The following is a 25,174-nucleotide window of genomic DNA, read 5'->3' on the forward strand; positions in this document are numbered from 1 at the left end:
TGATATTATCATAAGTGGGACTTTTTTCTTCATTTTCTTTTCAGATCATTCCTTGCTGGTGTGTAGAAATACAACAGAGTATTTCTGTATTGACCTTATATCCTGCAACCTTGCTGAACTCGTTTATTAACACTAACAGTTTTTTTTTTTTTTTTTTAATGGCAGAGTTTGATTTTGAAAGCAAACGTGTTCTTGTGCAACTAATTGCTTGGTGAGAAATGACCTCATATTTCTTTAACAAACATGCTTCAGCCATGCCCATGTAGCACTGGCCAGTAACCCAGGGCAAATCACACTGAGTAGGCAGCAGTGCCCGGAGAAGAGGAGCTCTGTCAGTGAGATCAAAACACTGGACAAGAAGTAAACCACATGTAGCTTCTTTCCCATTAGTTTTCAAGACAGTGTGGTTCGTTCTGACCTACTCATTCCATTCCCTGCCAGCTTCTGTGATAGCTGCGTAGGAGGGAGAGAATATATCAAGATAAAGCGACCCTGGCCGGGACGTTCTCTGGATACTTTTTTAAGTGGGTGTGACATTTAGCTTTCAGAACAAACTTGTTTTGTTTTCATGAGCAGTGTCTTCGGAAGCTTTGTCCTGCCCCCCTTGATCTTCACGCGTTTTCCCTTTGTCCCCAGAGCTCCAGGATCCTAGTCACTGCAAGTTTGGGGCTCTCTTGGACGTGCCCCATTTTGTGGGTGACTTTCTCTTCTGTCATTGCTTGCATCCTCTCTCCTTCCTCCTTTTCAACCCTCCTTCCTTCCTGCCTCCCAGATAATATCTATAGGATTACTTCTTATAAGAAAAATAACAGGGACTTCCCTGGTGGTCCAGCGGCTAAGATTCCACAGCACTCCCAATACAGGGAGCCCTGGGTTCAATCCCTGGTCGAGTAACTAGGTCCCACATGCCCCAACTAAGAGTTCACATGCCGCCACTAAAGATTTCAAATGCCCCGATGAAGATCAGAAGACTCCAAGTGCTGTAACTGAGATCCAGTTCAGTTAAATAAATGATTAAAAAAAAAAAAAAGAATAATGCCAAAAGATGACCAATAATCTCAGTAGCCACGAAACCTGTTTTTATTTCCTCAGAAGTGCTCTACGCATCAAGCGCAGAACATTCAAATAGGACAAAAGAAAGGTATTTGAAAAGCGAACGCCAGCTCTCCACCCATTCCCCACAGCCCTCTCCTCTCCTCATAATCAACAGCTTCTTGTAATGATTTTCAGGAGCGGAATTAATGCACAATCCACTTAGTGTGTGTTCTTGTATTTACGGGTTTATTTACACCATCTTTCTTCTGTCACATTGACATTTATCTGCAGTTGCCTCCCGTGGAGAGTTACTCTTGTAAGAGTTTCCCCATTGTCTCCCGGATGTCAGGAGAGGCCACAGGCCACACGGCACAAGTCAGGCAGGGTCTTCTCCAGAGTGGAGGGAGGTGAAACAGCCGCCCCCCGCCCTGGGTATGAGAAGGAGCCAGACAGGGTCCTCTCCAGAGTGGAGGGAGATGAAACAACCCCTACCCCGGGTGTGAAAAGAAAATATCAACACTTATATTTACATTTTAACTCATCTTTTTAAAGACAGTTTTGTTGAGGCATAATTTACATACCTTAACCTGTATGCATTCAGCATGCACCACTTACACACAAAACACAAACATAGACCCATAAAACTCTGACCACGATCAAAATAATAATGTCCGTTGTCCCGGGCTCTCAAGCTTTCTGGTGCCTCTTTGTCATTAATCCATCCCTCTCCCCTTTTATACCTGGGAAACTATCAGTCTACTTTCTGTCACTCCAGATTAGCTTGCATTTCCTACGCCTGCACGCTTGCTAAGTCGCTGCCATCGTGTCCGACTCTCTGCGACCCATGGACCATAGCCCGCCAGGCTCCTCTGTCCGTGGGATTCTCCAGGCATTTTCCGTAGTTCTGCATAAATGGGACCATGCAGTAGGTACTGGTGTTTTTGTTTTGCTTCTTTCAGTTACTTTGAAGTTCACCAGCACCGTTGTGTGTATCAGTAGTTGGTTCCAGTCGCTAGCTTTGTGGTGCTCCTTTGTGGGGCAGTCCCACAGCGTGTTCATCTAGGCACCGCTCATTGGACATACTGGTTGCTTTCAGTTTGCTGCGGCTGCCGGGTCACTTCAGTCGTGTCCGACTCTGTGCGACCCCATAGACGGCAGCCCACCAGGCTCCGCCGTCCCTGGGATTCTCCAGGCAAGAACACTGGAGTGGGGTGCCAGTGCCTTCTCCAGGCTTTCAGTTTGGGAGCTATTAAAATAAAGTCGACATAAACGTTCTTATGTAAGCCTGTGTGTGGACCCTTAGGGTGAACATTTCTGCGTGAATAGGCTGGGTCATGTGGTAGGTGTGTGTTTAGGCTGTTAAGACAGTGCTGCCCTATTTTTCTCTAAAGTTGCCGTACAGTTTCCCCCCAGCCATGCTCCAGTTGCTCCACGTCTTCCCCACCACTTGGTTCAGTCAGTCTTTTTAAGAGGTATGTAGTGGTAGCTCATTGCACTTTAATTTGCATTTCCCTATAGCATGATGATTTTTGCATTGCCTCAGCTGCCATCTGTATATCTTGTTTGGGCTCCCCTTTGTATATCCTTCTTTGGGCTTTGGGTGGGGAAAACCATGCAGCAGGTCCGGGCTGCCTTAGGACCAAGGTGGAGTTCGGCAGTCAGGTTCCAAGTTCTCACCTGAGGGGCAGGTGCTGAGCACTGAGCGTTCTTCTCAGTGTTAGCAGTGTGGTGCTGGAGAAGACAATTGAGGGACCCTTGGACTGCAAGGAGATGAAAGCACTCACTCCTAAAGGAAGTCAGCCCTGAATATTCACTGGAAGAGCTGATGCTAAAGCTGAAGCTCCAATACTGTGGCCACCTGATGCAAAGAGCCAACTCATTGGAAAAGATCCTGATGCTGGGAAAGATTAAAGGTAGGAGGAGAAGGGGACGACAGAGGATGAGATGGCTGGATGGCATCACCAACTTAATGAACATGAATTTGAGCAAATTCCAGGAGATAGTAAAGGACAGGGAAGCCTGGCGTGCTGCAGTCCATGGGGTCGCGAAGAGTCGGATACAACTTAGCGGCTAAACAATAAGTGAAGCACATGTGAAGCACCTGGTGTACAGTGGGCTTTCAGAATGATAGCTAGTATCAAAACCAAATATAGGAAGTTCCCTGGCCATCCAGTGGTTGAGACTCTGAGCTGCCAATGCAGGCGTTCAGTCCGTGGTGAGGAACTAAGATCCCACATGCCGTGCAGCACAACCAAAATAAATACATTTTTAATCTATTTCTTTATGAATCAGCGATCATTAGATAAACCGAAGGAACTAAGCAGCACGAATGTTCTAAATACTCTCTGTACTTCCTCTTAATTTCTGTAGTGTTTTATTTTGGCCATTTATCTCTCACCCTATTCTCAGATGGCTGGGTTTTGTTTTTCTGTTTTCTGTTTTCTCACATGGTTTTTAAGCAATCAAAAACTTCTCGGTCTCTAGATCCAGTTGACACTGTCTGCTCTTCGCTGCCTTATGAGTTGTCCCCACTTCACCTGCTCTGCCTACCACAGTGGGCCAGGCAGTCTCCAGATGCGGGGCTGACGGGGGGCGGGGGAAGCAGTCCATTCAGAGCCTCCTGGAGCTGAGTGGAGGCCCGGCCTGCGGACAGCTGCCCCTTGGGTCTCCCACAGCCTTGTTGCTTGTGGGTCACACACAGGCGGGGAGCACTTCTGTACAGAGTTCAGGGCCCACTCTGTGTTGGTATGTGGGTGCCGTTTACTCCTGAACTTCTCAGGGCAGCTGCCCCTGTCCCCAGGCCCAGAGAGACAGGCCAGGAGCCAGTTCTTTCTTAAAGACTTTTTTTTTATGTGGATCTTTTTTTTTTTTAAGTTTTATTCAATTTGCTACAATATTGCTTCTGTTTTAGGATTTGTTTTTTTTAGCCAGGAGGCATGTGTCATATTAGCTCACCTACCAGGGACTGAACCCATACCTCCCTGTATTCGAAGGTGAAGTCTTAACCGCTGGCCCACCAGGGAAGGCCCTAGGGACCCAGTTCTGCGGGCCCAGCTGCACTCATCCTGACCCTGATGGTGCCGCACGAGTGTCATGTAGACCCAAATGGGCAGGAAGATACTTTGAGGACCACCCAGGAGACCCGCCCCCCACTCCCCGGTTCCCTTGAAACTGTCATTGGCTCAGCACAGCCCCTCCAGAGTCCCCAGTTGGAATGCAGCAATAACAGTAATTCAGCTTCATAACTGAGCCTCGTTTTTGAAACATATTATTGTCTGCTGTGATGATAAACGTGATTTCATTAAGAATAAGAGCTGACTTTTCTAGAGAGCTCATGCCAGCCCCTGAGCCCCGGGCTCTGCCTATCATTCAGTCACCACAACCATCCAACAAGTAGATCCTGTCATTTTCCCATTTTACAGGTAGTCAGGGGGCTTAAAGGGGCTTCCTGGGGGCACGGATGGTAAAGAATCTTCCCGCAATGTGGGAGACCCAGGTTTGATCCCTGAGTCAGGAGGATCCCCTGGAGAAGGGAATGGCACCTCACGCCAGTATTCTTACCTGGAAGACTCCATGGACAGGGGAGCCTGGCGAGCTACAGTCCATGGGGTCACAAAGAGTCAGACTCGACTGAGTGACTAACACTTTCACTTTCAGGGGGCTAGAAAGACTGAGCTTCACAGTCTTCGTATGAAGTGCGCAGTCTCCTGTGTGGTTAGCCTGACCCCTGATCCAGCTCATTTTATCTTTTTCTCTGTCTCACTGTCTGTGCTCCAGCCTCACTGCCCTTCTCTCTCCCCGTTTGTCCTCCTGCTACAGGGCCTTTGCACGTGTCGGTTTCTCTGCCCAGATCTCCCTTCCCACCTCCCAGCAGTTCCCGTGGCTTCTGCATTTTCCACCCCTCCTCTCTGACACTGCCTGCTGACATTGCCTCTTTAGGGCGGTCTGTGCTGCCCCCGCCCCCACCGCCCCTCCTCTGCTCTCACGGTCCTTTCCCAGCCTTCGTGGCCCTGCTTATAGCTGATGCGCGGATTGTTTGATTCATGTCATCTCTCCCAGTGAGCTGTGAGCCCCAGAGCTCAGGGACCACGTCTCCGCTTGTTTTTGTTTTAGCCTTCGCTTGCATTCCTGGCAGGTCTGAGAGCCGAGCACACAGCTGGACATGGACTAGACCCATTGAATGGGTGGATGCGTCTCAGGGACCATGTATGTTGCCCACAGCGGACATCTGCATCCCCTCCCACCAGCTCCTCCCATCCCATGCGGTCAGTGGTTGAAGAGGCTGCCTGTCTGCCCCTCCAGCGTCGGGACACGGGGTCCGCTGGCCCCGTGGGGGCCGCATTGCACGTGTGCTCTGCCCTCACTCAGCCAGCATCTTCCGGGTTGATTCTGGCTGCTGCAGTTCTTAGCTGTGCCTGAGCTTTACTAAGTATGGGGCCAAGGTCCGGTCCTCCAGTACTGGTCTGGATGCAGCCTGGGCGCAGGTACCTTAAAACCTCCCTAGATGATGCCACAGGCAGCTGGCTTGGGTGCAAAGTTGGAAACCCTGGGTGTGATGTGGAGCTGGGGCTTCCTTCCCTTGATTCCTCCCCTACCCCACCCACACTATCTGCCAGAGCAGGTGAGGATGGGCCCCATGGTGCCACGGCTCTTCTTAGCTCAGTGGTTCCTGAACTTGGCTGGTATTAGAATCACTTGGTATTAGAATCACTTGGGAATTCTTAAAAATTCTACCGCCCAAGCCACACCCATGCTAATTAAACCACAGTCACTGGGGGTGGGGCACAGGCAGCAACAACTTTTGAAGCTTCTCCCTGATTCCAAATTCGGGAGACAAGTCCAGGAAGCACTGTATTAGGTTCCCAGTGGGGTCCCAATCCAGAACACACCGCCGTCCCTCAGACCATAGGGCTCTACTGCTCAAGGTGCTGTGTGGGGAGACCTTTTCCTCTCTTGGTTTTGTTTTCTTAGAGCTCTTTGTGTTGTTTATTTTTTTAGAGTAGTTGTTGTTTAGTTGCTAAGTCACATCCAGCTCTTTTGCAGCCCCATGGACTGTAGCCCGCCAGGCTCCTCTATCCATGGGATTTTCCAGGCAAGAGTACTGGAGTGGGTTGCCATGCCCTCCTTCAGGAGATCTTCCTGACCCAGGGATCAAACCCACATTTCCTGCATTGCAGGCAGATTCTTTACCACTGAGCCACCTGGGAAGCCCTAAGAGTAGTTTTAGGCTTACAGAAAAATTGATGGGAAAGTACAGAGTTCCCCTCTATTCCCCCACCCCAGTTTCTTTTAGTAACATCTTAAATTAGTGCAGTATAATTTGATCCATTACTGATCCATTGTCATTTTTTTTTTAATAAATGAGAGAACTTAAAAAATTTTATTTATTTATTTGGCTCAGTAGGCTTCCCTGGTGGCTCAGACGGTGAAGAATCTGCTTGCATTGGGAGCATGGAGTCTTAGCCCTGGACCACCAGGGACGTCTCTGCTGAGCCATTATTATGAATGGAAGCTCATGGTGTGAACTGAGGTCTGCACTCTGCCGCACAGCGTATGGTGTGTGTCCATCCCACCACGTCTCTGCCGCACGGGGTGCGTGCTTCAGTCGCGTCTGACTCTGCAACCTTATGTGCTCCAGCCCACCAGGATCCTCTGTCCCTGGAATTCTCCAGGCAAGAATACTAGAGTGGGCTGCCATATCCTCTTCCAGGGGATCATCCTGTCCCAGGGATCAAGCCCATGTCTCCTGCGTTGGCAGGTGGGTTCTTTACCACTAGCACCACTGGGGAAGACCCATCAGATAGATTAGTTTCAATCTAAAAATCCTCTGTGCTCCTCCCTCCCTCCCTACCCCTGGTAACCCCTGATCTTTTTACCATCTCTATAGTTTGCCTTTTGCAGAATATCATATAGTTGGAATCATACAGCATGTAGCCTTTTCATACTGGCTTCTTTCTCGTAGCAATATCCATTGGACATTTTTCCATGTCTTTTCATGGCTTGATTGTTTATTGCTCAATGGGTTTCCATTGTCTGGATGTAGTTTATTCGCCTATTGAAGGACATTTTGGTGGCTTTGGTGTGTCATAGCTTTTAACAGTTATGAATAAAGCTGCAGCTTTATTCATGTGCAGTTTCTGAGTTCATCTGGATAAATAGCAAGCAGTGTGGTTGCTGAGCGGTATGGTAAGAGTATGTTTCGTTTTGTAAGAAACTTGTCAGGCTGTCCTCCAAATTGGTCATACCATCTTGCGCTCCCATCGTGAGTGACTGAGAGTTCCTGTTGCTCCACATGCTCACGAGCATTTGGTGTCTTCTTCATTTCATTGTAGACCTCAGGACCATTCCCAAAATAGCAGGTTCAGGAATCCAAAGGTAGAGAGAACTGGTCGGCCTTGCGTTCAGGGATGTTACTGGGAAGCTCTTTGTTTGCTTCTGAATCTGTCTCAAATTCTTGCTTTTGAAACTTAAGAGGGCAGTTTGCAGCTGCCTTCCTGACTCACACTGAGGGGGCCTGGCATCCTCACAGACAACGCAGGGATGCATACTGAAGTGGCGAAGGGAGGAAGTGGTTGCCTGGAGGTGAGATGCAATGGCTGGCCTCTGGCAGCCATCCTGGGCCACCAGGTGGTCCCAAGAAGAGGCACCTGTGGAGCACAACAGAGCAGCAAAGCCATCGAAGATCCCACACATCAGTCAGTCCCCGCACACTGTGGCCCACCCACCTCCAAACTTCTCTTACACCAGAAAGAAATGAAACTCCAGTTTTGTTAAGCCCAGGTGGGTTTTTTGTTTTGTTTTGGAGCTCTTTGTTACTTGCAGCTGAACCTAATTCTAGCAGATACCAGGGGTTCAGTGGTTTGGCACAGAGCAGGTCTGTCCTACACATGGCCCTGGAAGGCTCTCGGTAGTGTTACAAGACGGCGACAGTGGTGTGAGTTACAGAGGGCAGCAGGGAGGAGAGGTGGCCTGGGGACGGCCTCACGCGCCCCACACACACCCTCAGCTCATGGATCAAGGGACCAGGAGCTGACTGAGCCCCTGTGTGTGTGTGTGAATAAGTGGTATGTGTGCATGTGTGTGGAGATGTGTGAGTGGTGTGGTGTGTGTGGGGGGCGGGGAATGTGTATGTGTGATACGTGAACAGATGGGTATACATGTGCGTGGGGATGTGTGAGTGGTGTGGTGTGTGTGTGTGGGGTGTGTATATGTGATACGTGAACAGATGGGTATACATGTGTGTGGGGATGTATGAGCCCTGTGTGTGTGTGTGTGTGTGTGTTGTGGGATGTGTGTGTGAATAAGTGGTGTGCATACATGTGTGTGGAGATGTGTGAGTGGTGTGGTGAGTGGATGGATGGGTGTATGTGTATGTGGTGGGGTGCGAGTGTGAGTGAGTGGTGTGTGTCTGTGCAGTGTGTGCTGAGTGGATGGATGGGGGTGTGTGTGTGTGGTGGGGGGTGTGTGAGTGGGGTGTGTGTGCAGTGTGTGCTGAGTGGATGGATGGGTGTGTGTGTATGTGGTGGGGGGTTTGTGAGTGGGGTGTGTGTGTGTGGTGGGGGGTGTGTGAGTGGTGTGTGTGCACTGTGTGCTGAGTGGATGGATGGGGGTGTGTGTGTGGTGGGGGGTGTGTGAGTGGTGTGTGCGTGTGCAGTGAGTGGATGGATGGGGGTGTGTGTGTGGTGGGGGGTGTGTGAGTGGTGTGTGTGTGCAGTGTGTGGCGAGTGGATGGATGTGTGTGTGTGGTGGGGGGTGTGTGAGTGGGGTGTGTGTGCAGTGTGTGCTGAGTGGATGGATGGGTGTGTGTGTGTGTGGTGGGGGGTGTGTGAGTGGGGTGTGTGTGTGTGGTGGGGGTTGTGTGAGTGGTGTGTGTGTGCACTGTGTGCTGAGTGGATGGATGGGGGTGTGTGTGTGGTGGGGGGTGTGTGAGTGGTGTGTGTGTGCACTGTGTGCTGAGTGGATGGATGGGGGTGTGTGTGTGGTGGGGGGTGTGTGAGTGGGGTGTGTGTGCACTGTGTGCTGAGTGGATGGATGGGGGTGTGTGTGTGGTGGCGGGTGTGTGAGTGGTGTGTGCGTGTGCAGTGTGTGGCGAGTGGATGGATGGGGGGGTATGTGTGTGGTGGCGGGTGTGTGAGTGGTGTGTGCGTGTGCAGTGTGTGGCAAGTGGATGGATGGGGGTGTGTGTGGTGGGGGGTGTGTGAGTGGTGTGTGTGTGCAGTGTGTGCTGAGTGGATGGATGGGGGTTTGTGTGTGTGGAGGGTGGGTGCAGGCTGTGTTACGTGTAGGGAGGCTGTGGGGGGAGATGGCCTGAGCCCCAGGGGCGAGGTGAGAAGAGGGAGAGTGATGGGGCCGGCAGTGAGGGTTGCGGAGCCGAGGAGGAGCAGGAAGGAGACCAGAGCAGAGCAGTTCTGGAGGGGAGACAGGTGTGAGAGCTGGAACGGCAGCAGTGAGTGGCCTGGGTCAGGGTGGGTTCCTCGAGGCCTTGGGGCATGGTCCTCTGGGGTGAGCCCTGAGGGCAATGAAATGCTCGTGTTTTTGGAATGTGGACTTGATGGGATTTTGTGTTTCTACTACGTATGTGGCAGATTCCTCTGATAACATCCCCTTTGCCCTGGAACCCGGGGGACAGGCCCGTCCCCTCCCCTCCCATGTCTCCCCGTCCCCACCTCGCCCTAACCCTGACCCAGCCCTGGGCCTGGCACCAGCTCCAGCAACACGGGCTCCTGGCTGGACCCAGGCTTCTGCAGGACTCTTCCTCCCGACCGTTACATCACTCTGCACCACGCTGACCCCCTCCCCTTCCTTACACGCCATTTACACCTCCTGGTACAGTGTGGTTAGCTTCCACCACATGGTCTGTTTCCTCACCAAACCTTCAGCTCCATGAGACCAGAACTTCAGTCACCTCTGTTCTCTTACTGTTTGTTGATTAAATAACTTTTTTTTTTTTTTAGCTGCACTGAGTCTTAGTTGTGGCTCCTGGGATCTTTGGTCTTCCTTGCTGCATGCGGGATCTTTAGTTGCCACACGTGAACTCATAGTTGCAACATGTGGGATGCAACAGTTCCCTGACCAGGGACTGAACCTGGGCCCGCTGCATGGGGAGCTCGGAGTCTTACACACTGGACCGCCAGGGAAGTCCTCTGAATAATAATTTTATGTGATGAAGGCTAGAGCTGATTGGCTAAAACCCGTGATACAGAGCAAGTTTAAATACAAAAGTGCTGAAGGAAGTTAAGTAATCCGAGTTGGGAGGATGAAAAACAGTTAGGTTTTAAGCCTCCCTTTCCCTGGTGGTTCATCGGTAAAGAATCCACCTGCAGTGCAGGAGGTGCAGTTTCAGTCCCTGGGTGGGGAAGACCCCCTGGAGGAGGAAAGGGCAGCCCACTCCGGTATTCTTGCCTGGAGAATCTCATAGAAGAGGCTGGCAGGCTGCAGTCCATGGGGTTGCAGAGTCAGACACGACTTGGTGACTAAACAACAATAAAAAAAATATGTCGTGAGCCCCATGCTCGGGTGTGTGATGGGTCAGTAGCTCACGTTTCTTTGGGAATCAGCACTCCCATTTAAGGGGAGCTGTGGGCCTGTGGGGTCTCCATGTCCGAAAATCGGGACCCCATCAGATGATGTCACTTGGGTCTCCCCACGGCAACACCCAGAGTGCGCGTTAGCAGCTTGATTTGGGGGCGGGGCGGGCATGAACAAGGACAGATGTCTGCAGACCCTGCTTCCCTTAGGTCCCGAGTGGGACCTGGCAGGTGTGAGGAGGGGGCGAGGAAGCCATGGCAGAGGGGCTGGAACTCGGAGGACTGAGGGGCTTGTGGGGGTGTGCGTGGTTTCCCCATGGTGCACTAACGGAGCCAGAAGAAGAGTGGCTACGTGAAGTCAAGAGGCTTCTGAGGCGCAGATGGAAAAGTTGCTCTTATTTCCGGCCTGTGCCTCTTTTCCCCGCCCCCGCCCCCCCAAGCCTCCGCTCTGTCCCAGGAGAGCTTTCAGACTCAGCCTCTCAACCGAGCCCAGATGCGCTGGCTGTTGGGGCTGGCATTGGAATCAGCCCAGGGCCCCGGTGCTCCCCCGGGGGATCACCTCAGATGACCGCGCCGTGGGTGTACAGAAACCGAGTTCTCGAGACTTTTCTTCTGTGTCAGCTCTCCAGAAAACCCTCACTGGGGACGCACAGTGCTCGGGAGAGGCTGAGTGCCTGGCCTACTTACAGGCAGCGTTAATTACGGGCTCCTGGGGGCCTGTTGTCACTTAACCAGCTTCCTGGGCTGTCAGTTTGACGGGGACTGGTTTATCCCGGGGCCACCCAGACCCCTTTCTCTGGAACTTCTCCTGGCCCCTCAGCCCTGGGGGGGTGGGGGTGTGCAGTAAATGGCTGGGCAGGCACACGGAAAGGGGTGAGGCCTGACTGGGCCCCAGGCCAGCGGGGTCTGCGATGCTGTCAAGGGCTTTACAGGAGCACCTGCGGGGGCCGCCATGGGGAGGTGGCTTGGAGGCTGCAGGGGCAGGATGTCGCCGCCCAGCCGGGCCTCCCTGGGGCCTCGCCCTCGACCAATTCTCTTGCAACAGGGTCCTCCCGTCCCTGGCAAGGTCACCGGCCTCCCACACAGTCCCCCCTCCCACCCACTTCCCCGGCTCGGGCTCTGCTTGGGCAAACAGCCCTCTCTCATTGTGTTTTGCAGCCTTCATTCTTCCCAGCTTGTTTGCGACTCAGGCAAGGGGTATTATTACCATTCTCTGACTTGTTAAGTTGCCCAAGAGGAAAAAAAACAAGAACGTTTTTCCTCCTCCCAGAGTCTCATTACCTATGGGGTGAGCCTCAACCGATATACGTTTCCAGAGAGAGACACTCAATGCCACCATCCCCGAAGACACGTCCCTGGCTGGGACCCAGACCCTCAGCCGGCCGCCACACAGGACTGTGGCCAAGACGTCTCAGTGCCCTGTCTCTGGCTGGACGCGCCATGCTCTTTCATGCTCCCTGCCACTTCCGTCCCTTGGCTAGGCATGGGCTTTGTTTCCTACTGCCTGTGCTGTCTGCCCCCTGCCCCAGCCCCCAGTTAAGTCTCTCCCGCCTGAGTGGGTTCCCCACCGTTCACCAGCTCTGGGTTTTATGGCGACACACTCTGTTGTATTGATGTATCCACCTGGCGTCTCCGCCTCCTAGAGCACAAGCTCCCTGAGGTCAGGGGGCCTGCTGCGTCACCTTTTAGTCTTTGGCAGCTGGCGTGGTTCCGACACACGGTGGGGTCCATCAAGGGGTGCCATGGGAGGGGAGGCTCGCCCTCCAGAATGGTGAGGGTTCAAGCTGGCGCTGCTCTTGGTTCTGGATTCCTGCAGCTCACCCTCCATCGGACCCTTCGTTTGTGTTCTCAAACGCTGCCAGCCTGTCCTGTGACTTGTCACCAGTTTCCCTCTTAGTCGTCTGCCCCTTGGTCAGGTTTATGTAGGATGCAGTCATTCACTCCATCGTCTATCCATCCCTCCATCCATCCCGCTTCCTCCACACGCCAGCCACCCTGAGTCTGCAGGGAGGAATGGCAGGCACCTGGCCCCTGGCCTCGCGGAATGTACATTCTAACGGGGAGACACAGACAAGCGGCGAGCAGATCTGCAAATAAGATCATGTGGAGGAGGGAGAGCGAGGGGCCAGCGCGGGGGCCGGGAAACAGACTCCATCTTTTGCTTCTCTATTCTCCTAGTTCGGAAAATATCCTTAAGTTGAAGGAGGAAAGGCCCTCAGTCGTTAAGGTTTTTCCCCTTTGTTGAGGAGGTCAGATGATCGCTCCTGTCCTGTTAAGAGAGAGTGGTCCTCAAAGCTCGAGCTTGCTGAGAAAACACCTCCAGGACTGTGGGGAGGACCTCCGGCAGGATCAGTGCACCTGGCAACACCCAGACATTGCCCCAAGGATGCTACTGAGAGTCCGTAGTAGGTGCCAAGCTGGACCCGGGCCTCGGTGGTGGAGAGTGCAGGGCTGGGGAGCCTCGTGCCTCCTGTCTTGCGGCTTGGAGACCTCTGGTTGGGGACTCAGCACCTGGCTGAGCTCGGGGCAGCTGATGGAGCTGGCGAGGGCCTGTCCTCCCCAGGCCCACACGTCAAGGTGGCCATAGCCTGAAGACGGGAGAATGAGTGTCCAGGTTCCCAGAGCACCCGCGAGTGTCTGCAGCCACTGAGGCTTCACCCTCCAGGAAACACCTGTGCCGCCCAGGAGCGCGGCCCGCCCTGTTCTGCCCCCTGACCCCCGCCTTCTCTGCTCTGACAGGTGGGGACACGAGCCTGTGGTGCCCCTCACTGCAAGAGATCTCGGCCATGTTCCACAGCCTCGGAGCCCACAGCCCTGCTCTGCAGCCCCTGGGGCCCACACAGCACGCTGGGAGGTGAGTACTCCCCGCCGTGGTACCCTTCTTCACATGGCCACGGCCACTGAAAGCAGTTCAAACCTATCGAATCATGTCCATTAAACATGTGCAGTACCAATTACACCTCAGGAAAAATGTAAAAAAAAATATGTATATATGTAACCCAAAAAGCAGACTCTTCTAAACATACTGGGTTGGGCAAAACATTGGGGTTTTTGTGTTACATCTTATGGAAAAACCTGAATGAACTTATCAGCCAACTGAATACATTCATGCGCCTGATGCTCAGTCATGTCCTACTCTTTTGTGACCCCATGGACTGTAGCCTGCCAGGCTCCTCTATCCATGGGATACTCCAGGCAAGAGTACTGGAGTGGGCTGCCATTTCCTTCTCCAGGGATCTTCCCGACCCAGGGATCGAACCGTGTCTGTTGCACTGGAAGGGGGATTCTTTACCACTGCGCCCCCTGGGAAGCCCACATATTCTTGCCTGGAAACACTAAAGTATTTCCTCTTCCGTAAATGTAGTACACCTGGCCGGTCACTGTACAGAGCTCCATTGACGTCATTGTTGGTGATAGCCGGGGCTCAGTGAGCATTTTACTAGTTAGAGAAAGGAGAGATTTCTTCTGATAGTTATTGGAAATTACGTGCATTTTTCTTTAAGTTAAAAAGTCACCAGACTGGTGACTGCAGACTCCAGACTCCAGCCCAAAGAGGGAAGCACAGAGTCTGAGGGGCCACAGTGCGTCATACCAGGGGTGATCGGCGTGTGAGTCCCCGTGCTCACAGCTCAGGGCAGCGATGGTAAGAACCAGGCACAGCCAGGTCTTGCTGCCCTGGCGGCTGGCATTTGCTCCTGCCCCTTCCTGACTCACAGCTCTTGCTGCCCCTCCTCTTCCAAGACGTGTCCCAGTCCCTTTGGCCTGTCTCCAAGCCCCTGCTGATTACCTAATATCAGCTCATGGCCAGCCGGGCATAGTTTTACGTGGAAAGTCTACAATGCCCCATTTTGTGGTGTTGGAGCCCCCGTCGTGCACTGGGTTCGGGGTGGGTGGGACAGTGACGCTAACTGGTACAGTACATAAATGACTCTTGTTGGATGGATGGCGGACTAGATCTGGGTTGTAAAGGCATCCGTTACAGCGCCATCCAAGCTTTTTGTTGAGACTTCTCTGAGCAGTAGGTTTGAGACTTGACTGTTTAGGGGGCTTCCCAGGTGGTGCTAGTGGTGAAGAACCCACCTGTCAATGCAGGAGACACAGGAGATGCTAGTTCGATCCCTGGGTCAAGAAGATCCTCTGGAGGAGGGCATGGCAACCTGCTCCAGTATTCTGTTTCTGCCTGGAGAATCTCATGGACAGAGGAGCCTGGCGGGCTGCAGTCCATAGGGTTGCAGAGAGTCGGACACTGCTGAAGCAACTTAGCACACACGCATGCACTAGTGTTTAGGACCCTGGACAGGCTGAGCCCCCTCCCTCCTGCCAACTAGCCCTGGGGCCAGCTGTGGTGGGCGGACGTGCCTCTAGGGCATGGCCAGAGCTTTCTCAAGAACCTGTTGCACCGCTGTGTTTGGTAATTGTCTGCCAAGCCAAACCAGACCAAACCGCCCTCGTTCTGCTATAAATACCCTGTGCTTGTGCCAGCCTGTCCTGCCCCTCCCCACCCCCCCACCGCGTTAGTACCGGGTGTAATAAGTTACTTGCCTCTTCCCCAACGCGGAGCTTCAATTGACTCACCTTCTAGGAGGAAATCAGGGAGAGAATTACACTCAGAAAAAACAAATATCCATGAAGGGGAGGGCCCGGAGGGCCTGAGGATTCAGAGGAGCTATTTCCGACCACTTGGAAAGGGGTGCACACCTGGTGTCCGCCTGGAAAGTGCGAGGTGGCCCTAGAGGCTCTTAACCTCCCTGTTTACTCTGCAAAGAGCCACACCCCCTAACTTCCCCCTTCCCCCAGGGCCAGGTGATCTGTGGAAGTGTGGCCATTTCAATGCATCATTTCACATACTTCAGGGTGGCTCACTTGAGCGATAAAGCATCTGCCTGCAATGCAGGAGACTGAGGAGACCCGAGTTCCATCCCTGGGTTGGAAAGATCCCCTGGAGGAGGAAAGGGCAATCTGTTTCAGTATTCTTGCCTGGAGAATCCCATGGACAGAGGAGCCTGGTGGGCTACAGTCTATGGGGTCGCAAAGAATCAGACACAGCTGAGCAACTGAACACGCTAGCACAAATACTTGAGAGCGAAACCCCAGCACGAAGGCTTCCAGCTTCTCAGCACCCTGTGGGAGCAAGGCAGGGCCCTGTGGTCCTAGCGCAAGGCCCAGAGTGCCGCGACCCCAGACAGCTGTTCTGACACCCCTGCCCCTTTCCTTGGGCCTCCCACCTTGGGATGGCTGCTGGCACACGCTCTCCACTGAGGATTCAAAACTGGCCCAGAGCATCTGGCCAATAGATTGCCCCTTTAAGATTGCCCCTGTACAGATTGCAGCTCTATAAGAGGGGCTGGGACCACCCACCAAGCCACTCAGCCTAGAGGTGTTCTTTTGGGAATATGCCTCCTTTCAAGAAGCAAACAGGTCCAGGAGAGACCGCTCCCGTGACTTCCCTGGGGTGGGGGATGGTGAAGTGCTGGCTTGCTTCTGTGTTTGGGAAACTCGGGGTGTCTCAGCGTTGGAAGATTCTTCTAGAGCACTCAGGGAACATCAAGGAAGTTCTGACATCTCCTCCACCAAGGCTGTGGCATCCTTCACAGCTCCATGGGGCACAAGAGCATCTTCGGGACAGGCGCTCCTCTCTGCATCGTCCTCATCCTCAGAGGCTCATCCCATGTCCCTTGGTTCCGCACCAGGTGCCTCTCTGTTGACCTCCAGGGATGTCCCCATCCAGGGCTCCTCTGAGGCACCCACACGCTGTCATGGCTGAGACTGGAAATGAGGGCACATGTGGGCCCACGGCTTGGCCATCTCTCCAGTCTCTACAAGAAAGACGGGTCTCTCACCGGCTGTTCCTAATCTCAGATTTCCTTGAAACTCATCACCATCTCATCGAATGCTTCAAGATTTTCTTCCAGAAGGAAACAGCCCTGCTGCTGCCGGACCACGTGCATTGTCTGACGTCTGCTTTATTGCAGATAGAGTTGCCCTCTGCCCTGTGATGAGCCTGGGGAGGGAGACAGCCAGCAGAGGAGGAACCAGAGTGTGAACACTGGACGGGAAGCAGATGAGCGCCTGAGCATCCTCAGAGGGGACCAGTGCCACACTCAGCTATACAGACTTTTCATCAGGTGTCCCCGGTCTCACCTGGAAAGAGAGGGAGCAGTGGCTGGTCCTCCTGGGCTGCTCCCTGACTGCAAAGCCCAGAGGAAGAGCCCTGGTCAGGTCATAGGTGTGTGTGCACACTTAGTTGTGTCCAACCCTTTTGCGACCCCCTGGACTGTAGCCCACCAGGCTTCTTTGTCCATGGAACTGTCCAGGCAAGAACACTGGAGTAGGTTGCCATTTCCTACCCGAGGGGATCTTCCTGACCCAGGGATCGAACTCCCAGCTCTTGTGTCCCCTGCACTGGCAGGCAGATGCTTTACCACTGCGCCACCTGGGAAGCCCCAGATCTCAGGTCCAGCCACTGAGGACCAGCAACCCGCTGCTGTTGCCTGGGGCTGGTAGCCTTCATCCACTGGGTTCCCTGAGAGGGAAGCCTGGTGCAGAGGCCAATGGGCTAAATAAATGACAATCAATCCATTGAAAGGGCATCCTGTCAAATGTGGGGGCGGTTGCCTTGGGACAGAGTAATTGGATCCAGGTAAAAGTTGCTCCCCTCCCCGCCGTCCCCCATTAGCTCAGCATCGATTCCTCTTCATTGCCTTGACCTCGGTCACTAGAGCCCAGCTGACAGCTCTGGTCTGGTTTAGCAGTGCCAGCCCGGGAGTGCGCCCTGCCCACAGGCTGTGTGGTGGGCCCCTGACCCCCAGCTAGACTCTCGGTTCTACCGTCTTCCCAAGGAGAAGGAGCAGAGGGTCACTTTCACTTTATTTTTTTTTTCTCAAATAGTAACAGGGGAAGACAAATGTAGAAGCCGACACACTTCTCTTAAGAGTGGAGAACAATACCTTTGCAACCCAAACTCTAGCTCCTGGGTGCTGGCCACGGGCCAGGAACCCTAACTCTGCCAGGCCGGTGTCAAGGCTGGGGCTGGGGGTGGGGGTAGGGGAAAGCTGCTTTGCTGGTGGGGCTGGTGGTGGGACCCTCAACTCGATTCCAACCTGCTGAGTCCAGGAGAGGAGTGGGCTCCTTAAACTGTGAATTCCTCTTCTCCGTGGCGGAGGCCTAGGGATCAGCCGATGCCACTTCCCAGAATAGCAGTCTCAGATGCCACGTTCCAGGCGAGCGGCTCCTCAGAGAGGCAGGCAGGGAAGGGGAACCCGTTATGTTGCCTGCTGGCTGTCCCAGCAGAGGCAGCCTGGGGAGACACTGGGGTGCAGTGCACCGGGGTTGGGGGGGTGGGGGGTGGGTAGCAGGGAGGCTATGTATCCTTCCCACTTGGAAAGCCTGGCATTCTGTCCATCCCCAGGAGGAGAGACCCTTGTCACAGACACACTTCCCCTCCCCAGCTCCGAGAAGATGAATCACCAGCCCACAGTTTCTGCCCTCTTTCTCCCCCTGGCAGCACGGAGCTGTCTGAGAGCCCCCTCCACTTGGGCAGAGTCACAAAGCTGGCTCTGAGGCTTCCTGCCTCTTCAGGCAATCTAAAAGCATTCCCTCCCATGCTTGCACGGCCCCACACAGGCTCACGGACAGGTATAAGCCAGGACTCCCCTGCGACTCTGACACAGGCCCAGTGCGTGAGCCCCAGCCTCCCCCGTCTGTTCGTGTTCTCTGGCCTCGCAAACGCTGAGGAAGAGTGGCCTGGAGAATGGCCCAGCCCAGGCCTGTCTAGGCCTCGTCCCCCCCACCTCCACTCCAGCAGTGATTTTTGACACCGACTTCCTGGGTGCCTAGAGACGGCACTTTTCTTCCCTCTCCGAGAAGCAGCAAGTAAAGAAGAGCAGAGCCTGTTCACTGGAGCATCTGGGAACCGTGGCCAGGGCGGCGACCCCATGTCGGCACTGTTGTCGTCATCATTGATGACTTCATTTGTAGGGAGTCCCTTGTTATCAGGAACTCCAAGCTAGTTAGTAAGACTGCAGGAGTGGAAGAGACGGCAAAGGGAGACTTGTCATAAAGTCATCCTACTTGGATTTCCCTGGTGGTCCAGTGTTTAGGAATCTGCCTGCCAATGCAGGAGACATGGGTTCAATCCCTGGTCCAGCAAGATTCCACATGCCATGGGGCAGCTGAGCCAGTGTACCACAACTACTGGGCCGGTGCTCTGGAGCCTGTGTACTGCACCTACTGAAGCCTGTGCCGCGAGCCTGTGCTCTGCGTGAGAGAAGCCACCGCAATGAGAAGCCCACGCCCTGCAGGGAAGACCCGGCACAGCCAAAAATAAATAGCAAATTAAGTTTTGAAAAGCCACCTCACTTATTTGATGCCAACAATACACACGTGGCCAGAGAAAGAGCATCGTTGAGTAAGGACACCCCAGCTCGGCGTGTCACCCGGGGAGCTGTGCCTGGCGGGCCTGTGCAGAGGGCCATGTGAGTCTGCTGTGCTGCCAGCAGCTCCCTCCCTGTAGGGCTCTCGCCAAACTGTGCATGATTCTGGTCTTTAAAGAGGGTGTTTTAAATGTGACCCTGGCCTCTGGCTTCATCCAGGCTGTTTGCTAAGAGGAATCTGGCCATGCCAGGCTTGTCTGCGGACAGCATGGTAGTGGAACACCTTGGAGGGGTTATTGAGGATCTCTTTCAGTCTAATTTCACCTTACTTGCAGACTTTGGAAGCTAACCTGACATAAGCTACAACGGAGTGTGTTTCTCTGTTTATGCACAGACTCACCATATCTGTGTGGACAAAGAACACTTTTAAATGAATTTTCTTTATTTTACTTATGTATTTATTTTTGTTTATGTTTTTAGCTGCACTGGGTCTTTGTTGCTGCCAGCAGGGTTTCTCTAGTCGTGGCGAGTGGGGGCTACTCTGTAGTTGCAGTGTGCAGGCTTCTCATTGTTGGGGAGCTCGGGCTCTGGGCACAGGCTTCAGTAGTCGTGGTGCCTAATTGCTCTGCAGCATGTGGGATTTTCCCAGACCAGGGATTGAACCCTTGTCCCCTCCATTGCAAGGCAGATTCTTAACTGCTGGACCACCAAGGAAACTCCAAACAATGCTTTTGAGGAGGACTTTGCAGGAAGCATTGAGTATGATTTTTCAGGCTTCCAAGCCCCAAAAAACTAAAGCTGGGGGCCCTCCTGGAGTGACAGTGTCGGGATGCCAGCCCCCGAGAGGCACCGGTGACTCCACGAGCTGGTGTTCACCCCCTGTGCGGCTGTCTCCCACCCTGAGTCAGACTGGCCCACGTGGCCAGGGGAGACCACAGAGGCAATGTCACCTCCAAGGTTAGGTTCTAAAAGGTTGCAGCCTCTGTCTTAGGTGGGCATCTCCTCTCTCTCAGATAACTCACTATAGAGAAAGTCGGGGCAAGTTAGGGAACCCTGGGGTGAAGCTCCATGGAAGGACTGAGGCCGGTGACCCCCAAGTGACCTGAGAAGCAGTTCCTCCAGGCCAGTCAAGCCTATGCTGACAGCAGGCACCCCCCCCCCACGAAAGCCTTGGAGGCAGCCTCCCCAGAGATCCTTAGTTAGAGACCCCTGGCTAAGCTGCTTCTGGATTCCTGACCCTCAGAAACTGCACAGGATAATATGTATTGGTTGTTTTTAAGCCTCTCCATTTGGGGGGAGTAATTTGTTACATAGCAGTGGATGACCTTTTCATTGTGTTCACGACAGTGACATTTTATTGTCTTGGGCTTTAAAATCATTGCAGACGGTAACTGCAGCCACAAAATTAAGATGCTTGCTCTCTGGGAGAAAATCTATGACAAACCTAGACAGCGTATTAAAAAGCAAAGACATCACTTTGCCAACAAAGATCCATATGGTCAAAGCTGTGGTTTTTCCGATAGTCATGTATGGATGTGATAGTTGGACTATAAAGAAAGTTGAGTGTCAAAGAATTGATGCTTTTGAGCTGTGGTGTTGGAGAAGACTCATGAGAGTCCCTTGGACAGCACGGAGACCCCAGCAGTCCATCCTAAAGGAAATCAGTCCTGAATATTCATTGGAAGGACTGATGCTGAAGCTGAAACTCCAGTACTTTGGCCACCTGATGCGAAGAGCTGACTCATTGGAAAAGACCCTGATACTGGGAAAGACTAAGGGCAGGCGGAGAAGGGGACGACAGAGGATGAGATTGTTGGATGGCATCACCGATTCAATGGACATGAGTTTGGGTAAACTCCGGGAGCTGGTGACGGACAGGGAGGCCTGGCATGCTACAGTCCTTGGGGTCACAAGAGTTGGACACGACTGAGCAACTGGACAAGTGAAAGACCCGCGCACACAGGGCACCGGGGCCCTGGGTTGAGTGGATCATCCAAGAACTCTCTTCTCCAGCAGCACGGCCTCCCCCTCTGCCTCAGTTCTTCCCTTGTACCTGCCTCTGACTGCTTCCCTTCCTTTGTTTTGTCTCACCGTAGCGAGGCCAGCCGGAGCCGCAGGGAACAGCAGGACACCCTCCAGGAGATGGCCTTGGACAGCAGCCTGAACTACATCTGCAAGGTGAGTCCCACCCAGACCCACTCAGCATCAAATTCAGTGGCTCCCACCGGGCACCGTCACAGGCACTTTGCTGACTGCCAGGATCGATGCTACAGGAGCTGGCTCCCTCCACGCCTGTGCCTGCCCCGACGACCCCAGGAGGCTCGACTTCAGGCCTTGTTGCTTTTCTCAGCTCCTTCCCAGCACAGCTGGGGGCTCACAGTGCCAGGAAGGCACCCCTGCCCTCGCGCTCTCTCCTCTCCAGTTCCTGACACTGTGCGCACTGGCCCAGCCAGGGGCCTACACCGACCAGGACCTTCTGGACCTGATTGAGCTGCTATGCCGTGCTGGCCTGGACACCAGACTCCGCCTGCTGCCCAGGACCGACCTTCAGCAGCTCCTGCTGCAGCTCCTGGAGAACATCCGCGAGTGGCCGGAAAAGGTGCTGTGGGCCCCTGAGTCAAAGCCCAAGCCCCAGCCTCACCTGTGAGGCCCCAGCAGGGACCACGCTGCTCCGGCGGTCCTCCCCTGACCTGGCCTCCGTGACCCTCCCTCTGCTCTCCGGGCCTCCCAGCTGAGTGGGCTGGCGGGGCGGTCAGGGTAGGAGGTGCCTGCCACTGGAAAGCCCCCCTGGACGCCCTCTCACCCCGCAGCTCCGGCAGCTGTGCTGGGCCCTGAGTCGAGCGTCTGGTCACCACCACAACCTGCTGGCACTCGTGCAGCTCTTCCTGGACGTGAGCCCCCGGAGCAGGTGGGTACTGCTCCACCTCCATCTCCCCGCCCTCTGAGGCTCATCCCCACCCCCGTGACGCCCTGTGGGGTGTGGGGGAAGTCCCCAAGACCTTCCCCTCGTGCCCAATGTCAAAAACCCAGGAGCAAGAACTAAAAATACAACTCACTAATGACTTCATTACCAAATGGGAAAAAAAGCCTCATTTTCTTAACACGGTCTTATTAGCAAAACAGTTGCCTTGTGCAATTAGCCTCAGACTCAGCAGCACCCCCACCCGCCTTCCAGACTGCTCCCTCCCCAGTCCTCGTGAAGGTAGGGTTCCTCCTTCCTCCTCGCCATTCAGACATTAGCTGCACAGTGTCCCCTCATCAATCCCCTTGACGCCTCCCTCTCAAACTCTCCGATCATTATTCTATTTTCTGCGCAGCACTGATCTCGGCCAGAAATTTCTTTATATTTGTTTCCCTTTTTTTTAAATTTATTTGTGGCTGCGCTGGGTCTTCCTTGCTGAGCGAGGGCTTTCTCTAGATGCAGTGAGCGGGCTTCTCATTGTGGTGGCTTCTCTTGTTGCAGAGCACAGGCTCTAGGGGCTCAAACATCAGCAGTTGGAGCCCGAAGGCTCAGTAGTTGCGGTGCATGGACATATTTGCCCTGAGGCATGTGGGATCTTCCCAGACCAGGGATCAAACCCCTGTCCCCTGCACTGGCAGGCGAATTCCTAACCACTGGACCACCAAGGAGGTCCTGCTTGCTCCTTGTTCATGGCTGCCTCTCGTCCTCATCCCCTCCAGTGAGCAGGCCCCTTACTGGGGTCACTGTCGTATCACCCCTCATCCAGAACAGAGCCTGGCACACTGTTGGCACTTTGTAAATTCTTCTTGAATGAATGAATGTGCCAAACAAACTTAGCCTGCAGGGAGATAAGAACCAATTTTCTGTACCTACTCCAGGCTCCCTTCTCCCCTCCTTCCTTCTCCCACTTGAGGGCATAGCCCAGGGAGTCCCTCTCGCTGCCCCGTGCAGGCCTCTCCCCACGTCCCCTCCTCTCCTGTCTAGGTCTGTTTGCAGCTGCTCCTACCTAGAATGGCGCTTCCCGGGCGGCACAGTGGTAAAGAATCTGCCTGCCAGTGCAGGAGACCTGGGTCCGATCCCTGGGTCGAGCAGATGCCCTGGAGAAGGAAATGGCAACCCACTCCAGTATTCTTGCCTAGAGAACCCACGGCCAGAGGAGCCTGGCGGGCTACAGTCCATGGGGTGGCGAAGAGTCAGACACAACTCAGCAACTATAGAACAACCATCACCACCTAGAATGACACCTCTTCCTACCTTCCAACCAGGCTGTCCTGGATCCCCTCCAGGGAGAGCCAAAGCTTTCACAGACAGTCCCAGCTCCTCCTTCGCAGCCTGTCTGCTCTGTGGCTGCACCGGATTGTCATGGCTCTGCTTGGCCTTGCTGCCCATCGCCTGCACTGTGAGGTGCGGAGGGCTGAGCCTGGCCTCCAGGGCCCCTTGTGCTCCAGCCCAGGCCATGTGGTTTGTCTGTTGTTTTCACTTTGACATGTATGTATATTTACTTACATGTATGTAAGTGTGTCTATATACTGGCAGACCTCATTTGATTGCGCTTCACAAATACTCCATTTTTCCCAAGTGAAGCTTTGTGGCGACCCTGCATTGAGCGAGTCTGTCAGTGTCATTTCCCAACAGTATCTGCTCACTTCATGTCTCTGTGTCACATTTTGGTAGTTCTCGAAATACTGCAAGCTTTTTCCTTATTATTATATTTGTGATGATGGTCTGTGATCAGTGATCTTGGATATTACTATTGTGAAAAGATTAGGACTCACTCTCTGAAGGCTCAGATGATAGCGTTTTTTAACAAGGGAATGTTTTTAATTAAGATAGGTACATTATTATTTCAGATGTAATGCTGTTGCACACTAATAGACTACAGAATTAATACAATTTTTGAAAAGATTTTATTGAATTATAGTTGAGTTGCAATGTTTTGTTACTAATAATTTCCGCTTCACAGAAAAGTGACTCAGTTATACCTATGTATATTCTTCTTCATACTCTTTTTCATTATGGTTTATTGCAAGATATTAAATATATATACTGAGCTATACAGTAGAACCTTGTTTATCCATCCCACATATAACAGTTTGTTTCTGCTAATCCCAGACTTCCAGTACTTCCCTCCCCCCGGCTTCCTCCCACTTGGCAAACATAAGTTTGTTCTCTATGTCTGTGAGTCTGTTTTTGTTTGGTAGATATGTTTATTTGTGTCATATTTTAGATTCCACATAAAGTGATATCATATGGCGTTTGCCTTTCTCTTTCTGATTTACATCACTTGGTGTGGTAATTCTAGGACCATCCATGTTACTGCAAATGGCATCATTTCATTCTTTTTTATGGCTGAGTAGTATCCATTGTATATATGTACCATATCTTCTTTCTCTACTCATCTATTGATGGACATTTAGATTGTTTCCATGTCTTGGCTATTGTAAATAGTGCTGCCAATTAACATAAGGGTGCATGTATCTTTTCCAGTTATAGTTTTGTCTGGATATATCCCCAGGAATGGAATTGGTGGATCATTTGGAAACTATTTTTAGTTTTCTGAGGAACCTCCATGCTGTTTTCCATAGTGGCTGCACCAATTTACATTCCCACCAACTGTGTAGGAGAGTTCTATTTTCTCCACACCCCCTCCAACATTTATTGTTTGCAGAATTGCTAATGATGGCCATTATAACTGGTGTGAAGCGATACCTTGTTGTTTTGATTTGCATTTCTCCAATAATTAGCAATATTTACTATCTTTTCATGTGCCTATTGGCCATCTGTATATCTTCTTTGGAGAAATGTCTTATTTAGATCTTCAGCCCATTTTTCGATTGGATTGTTTGGGAGTTTTTTGTTATTGAATTATAGGAGGTGTGTGTATATTTTGGAAATTAAACCCTTGCCAATCACATCATTTGCAAATATTTTCTCCTGTTCTGTAGGTTTTAAGCACAACTTTTATATGCACTGGAAAATCAAAAAATTCATGTGACTGCATTTATTGTAGTATTCGCTTTATTGTGGTGGTCTGGAACCAAACTTGTAATTTCTCCAAGGTGTGCCTGAACATAAGTGTGTGTGTGTGTGAGATGAACTGCATTATTTTCCATAGCTGCATAGTATTCCCTGGTTGTGCACGCAGCCGTTCCCTGGTTATGATATTTGTCCAGTATGCAAGCTTGTGCATCTATGCAAATACTTCAATAGGATAAGTTCTTTGAAACTGCAATCCTGAAGTATAAATATTTAAAATTTCATCTCCAAAAAAGAAGCTG

The 25,174-nt window shown here is 52.5% G+C and overlaps 1 protein-coding gene across 3 annotated transcripts in view; it reads left to right on the top strand.

Annotated features, from left to right (window-relative positions):
- FAM178B (family with sequence similarity 178 member B) overlaps positions 1 to 25,174 on the top strand; it is an 85,445-nt gene that overhangs the window by 18,658 nt on the left and 41,613 nt on the right. Inside the window, exons 4-7 of one of the 3 annotated variants that reach the window (XM_061155991.1) lie at positions 13,302 to 13,416; positions 21,031 to 21,112; positions 21,357 to 21,533; positions 21,745 to 21,842. In XM_061155991.1, the coding sequence (XP_061011974.1) occupies positions 13,302 to 13,416; positions 21,031 to 21,112; positions 21,357 to 21,533; positions 21,745 to 21,842 (472 nt within the window). Of the gene's footprint in view, positions 1 to 13,301; positions 13,417 to 21,030; positions 21,113 to 21,284; positions 21,534 to 21,744; positions 21,843 to 25,174 lie in introns of all 3 variants that reach the window. The other 2 variants (XM_061155992.1, XM_061155990.1) reach the window with 2 other exon arrangements.

Source organism: Dama dama, chromosome 11, assembly GCF_033118175.1.
Source record: "Dama dama isolate Ldn47 chromosome 11, ASM3311817v1, whole genome shotgun sequence".
NCBI lineage: Eukaryota > Metazoa > Chordata > Mammalia > Artiodactyla > Cervidae > Dama > Dama dama.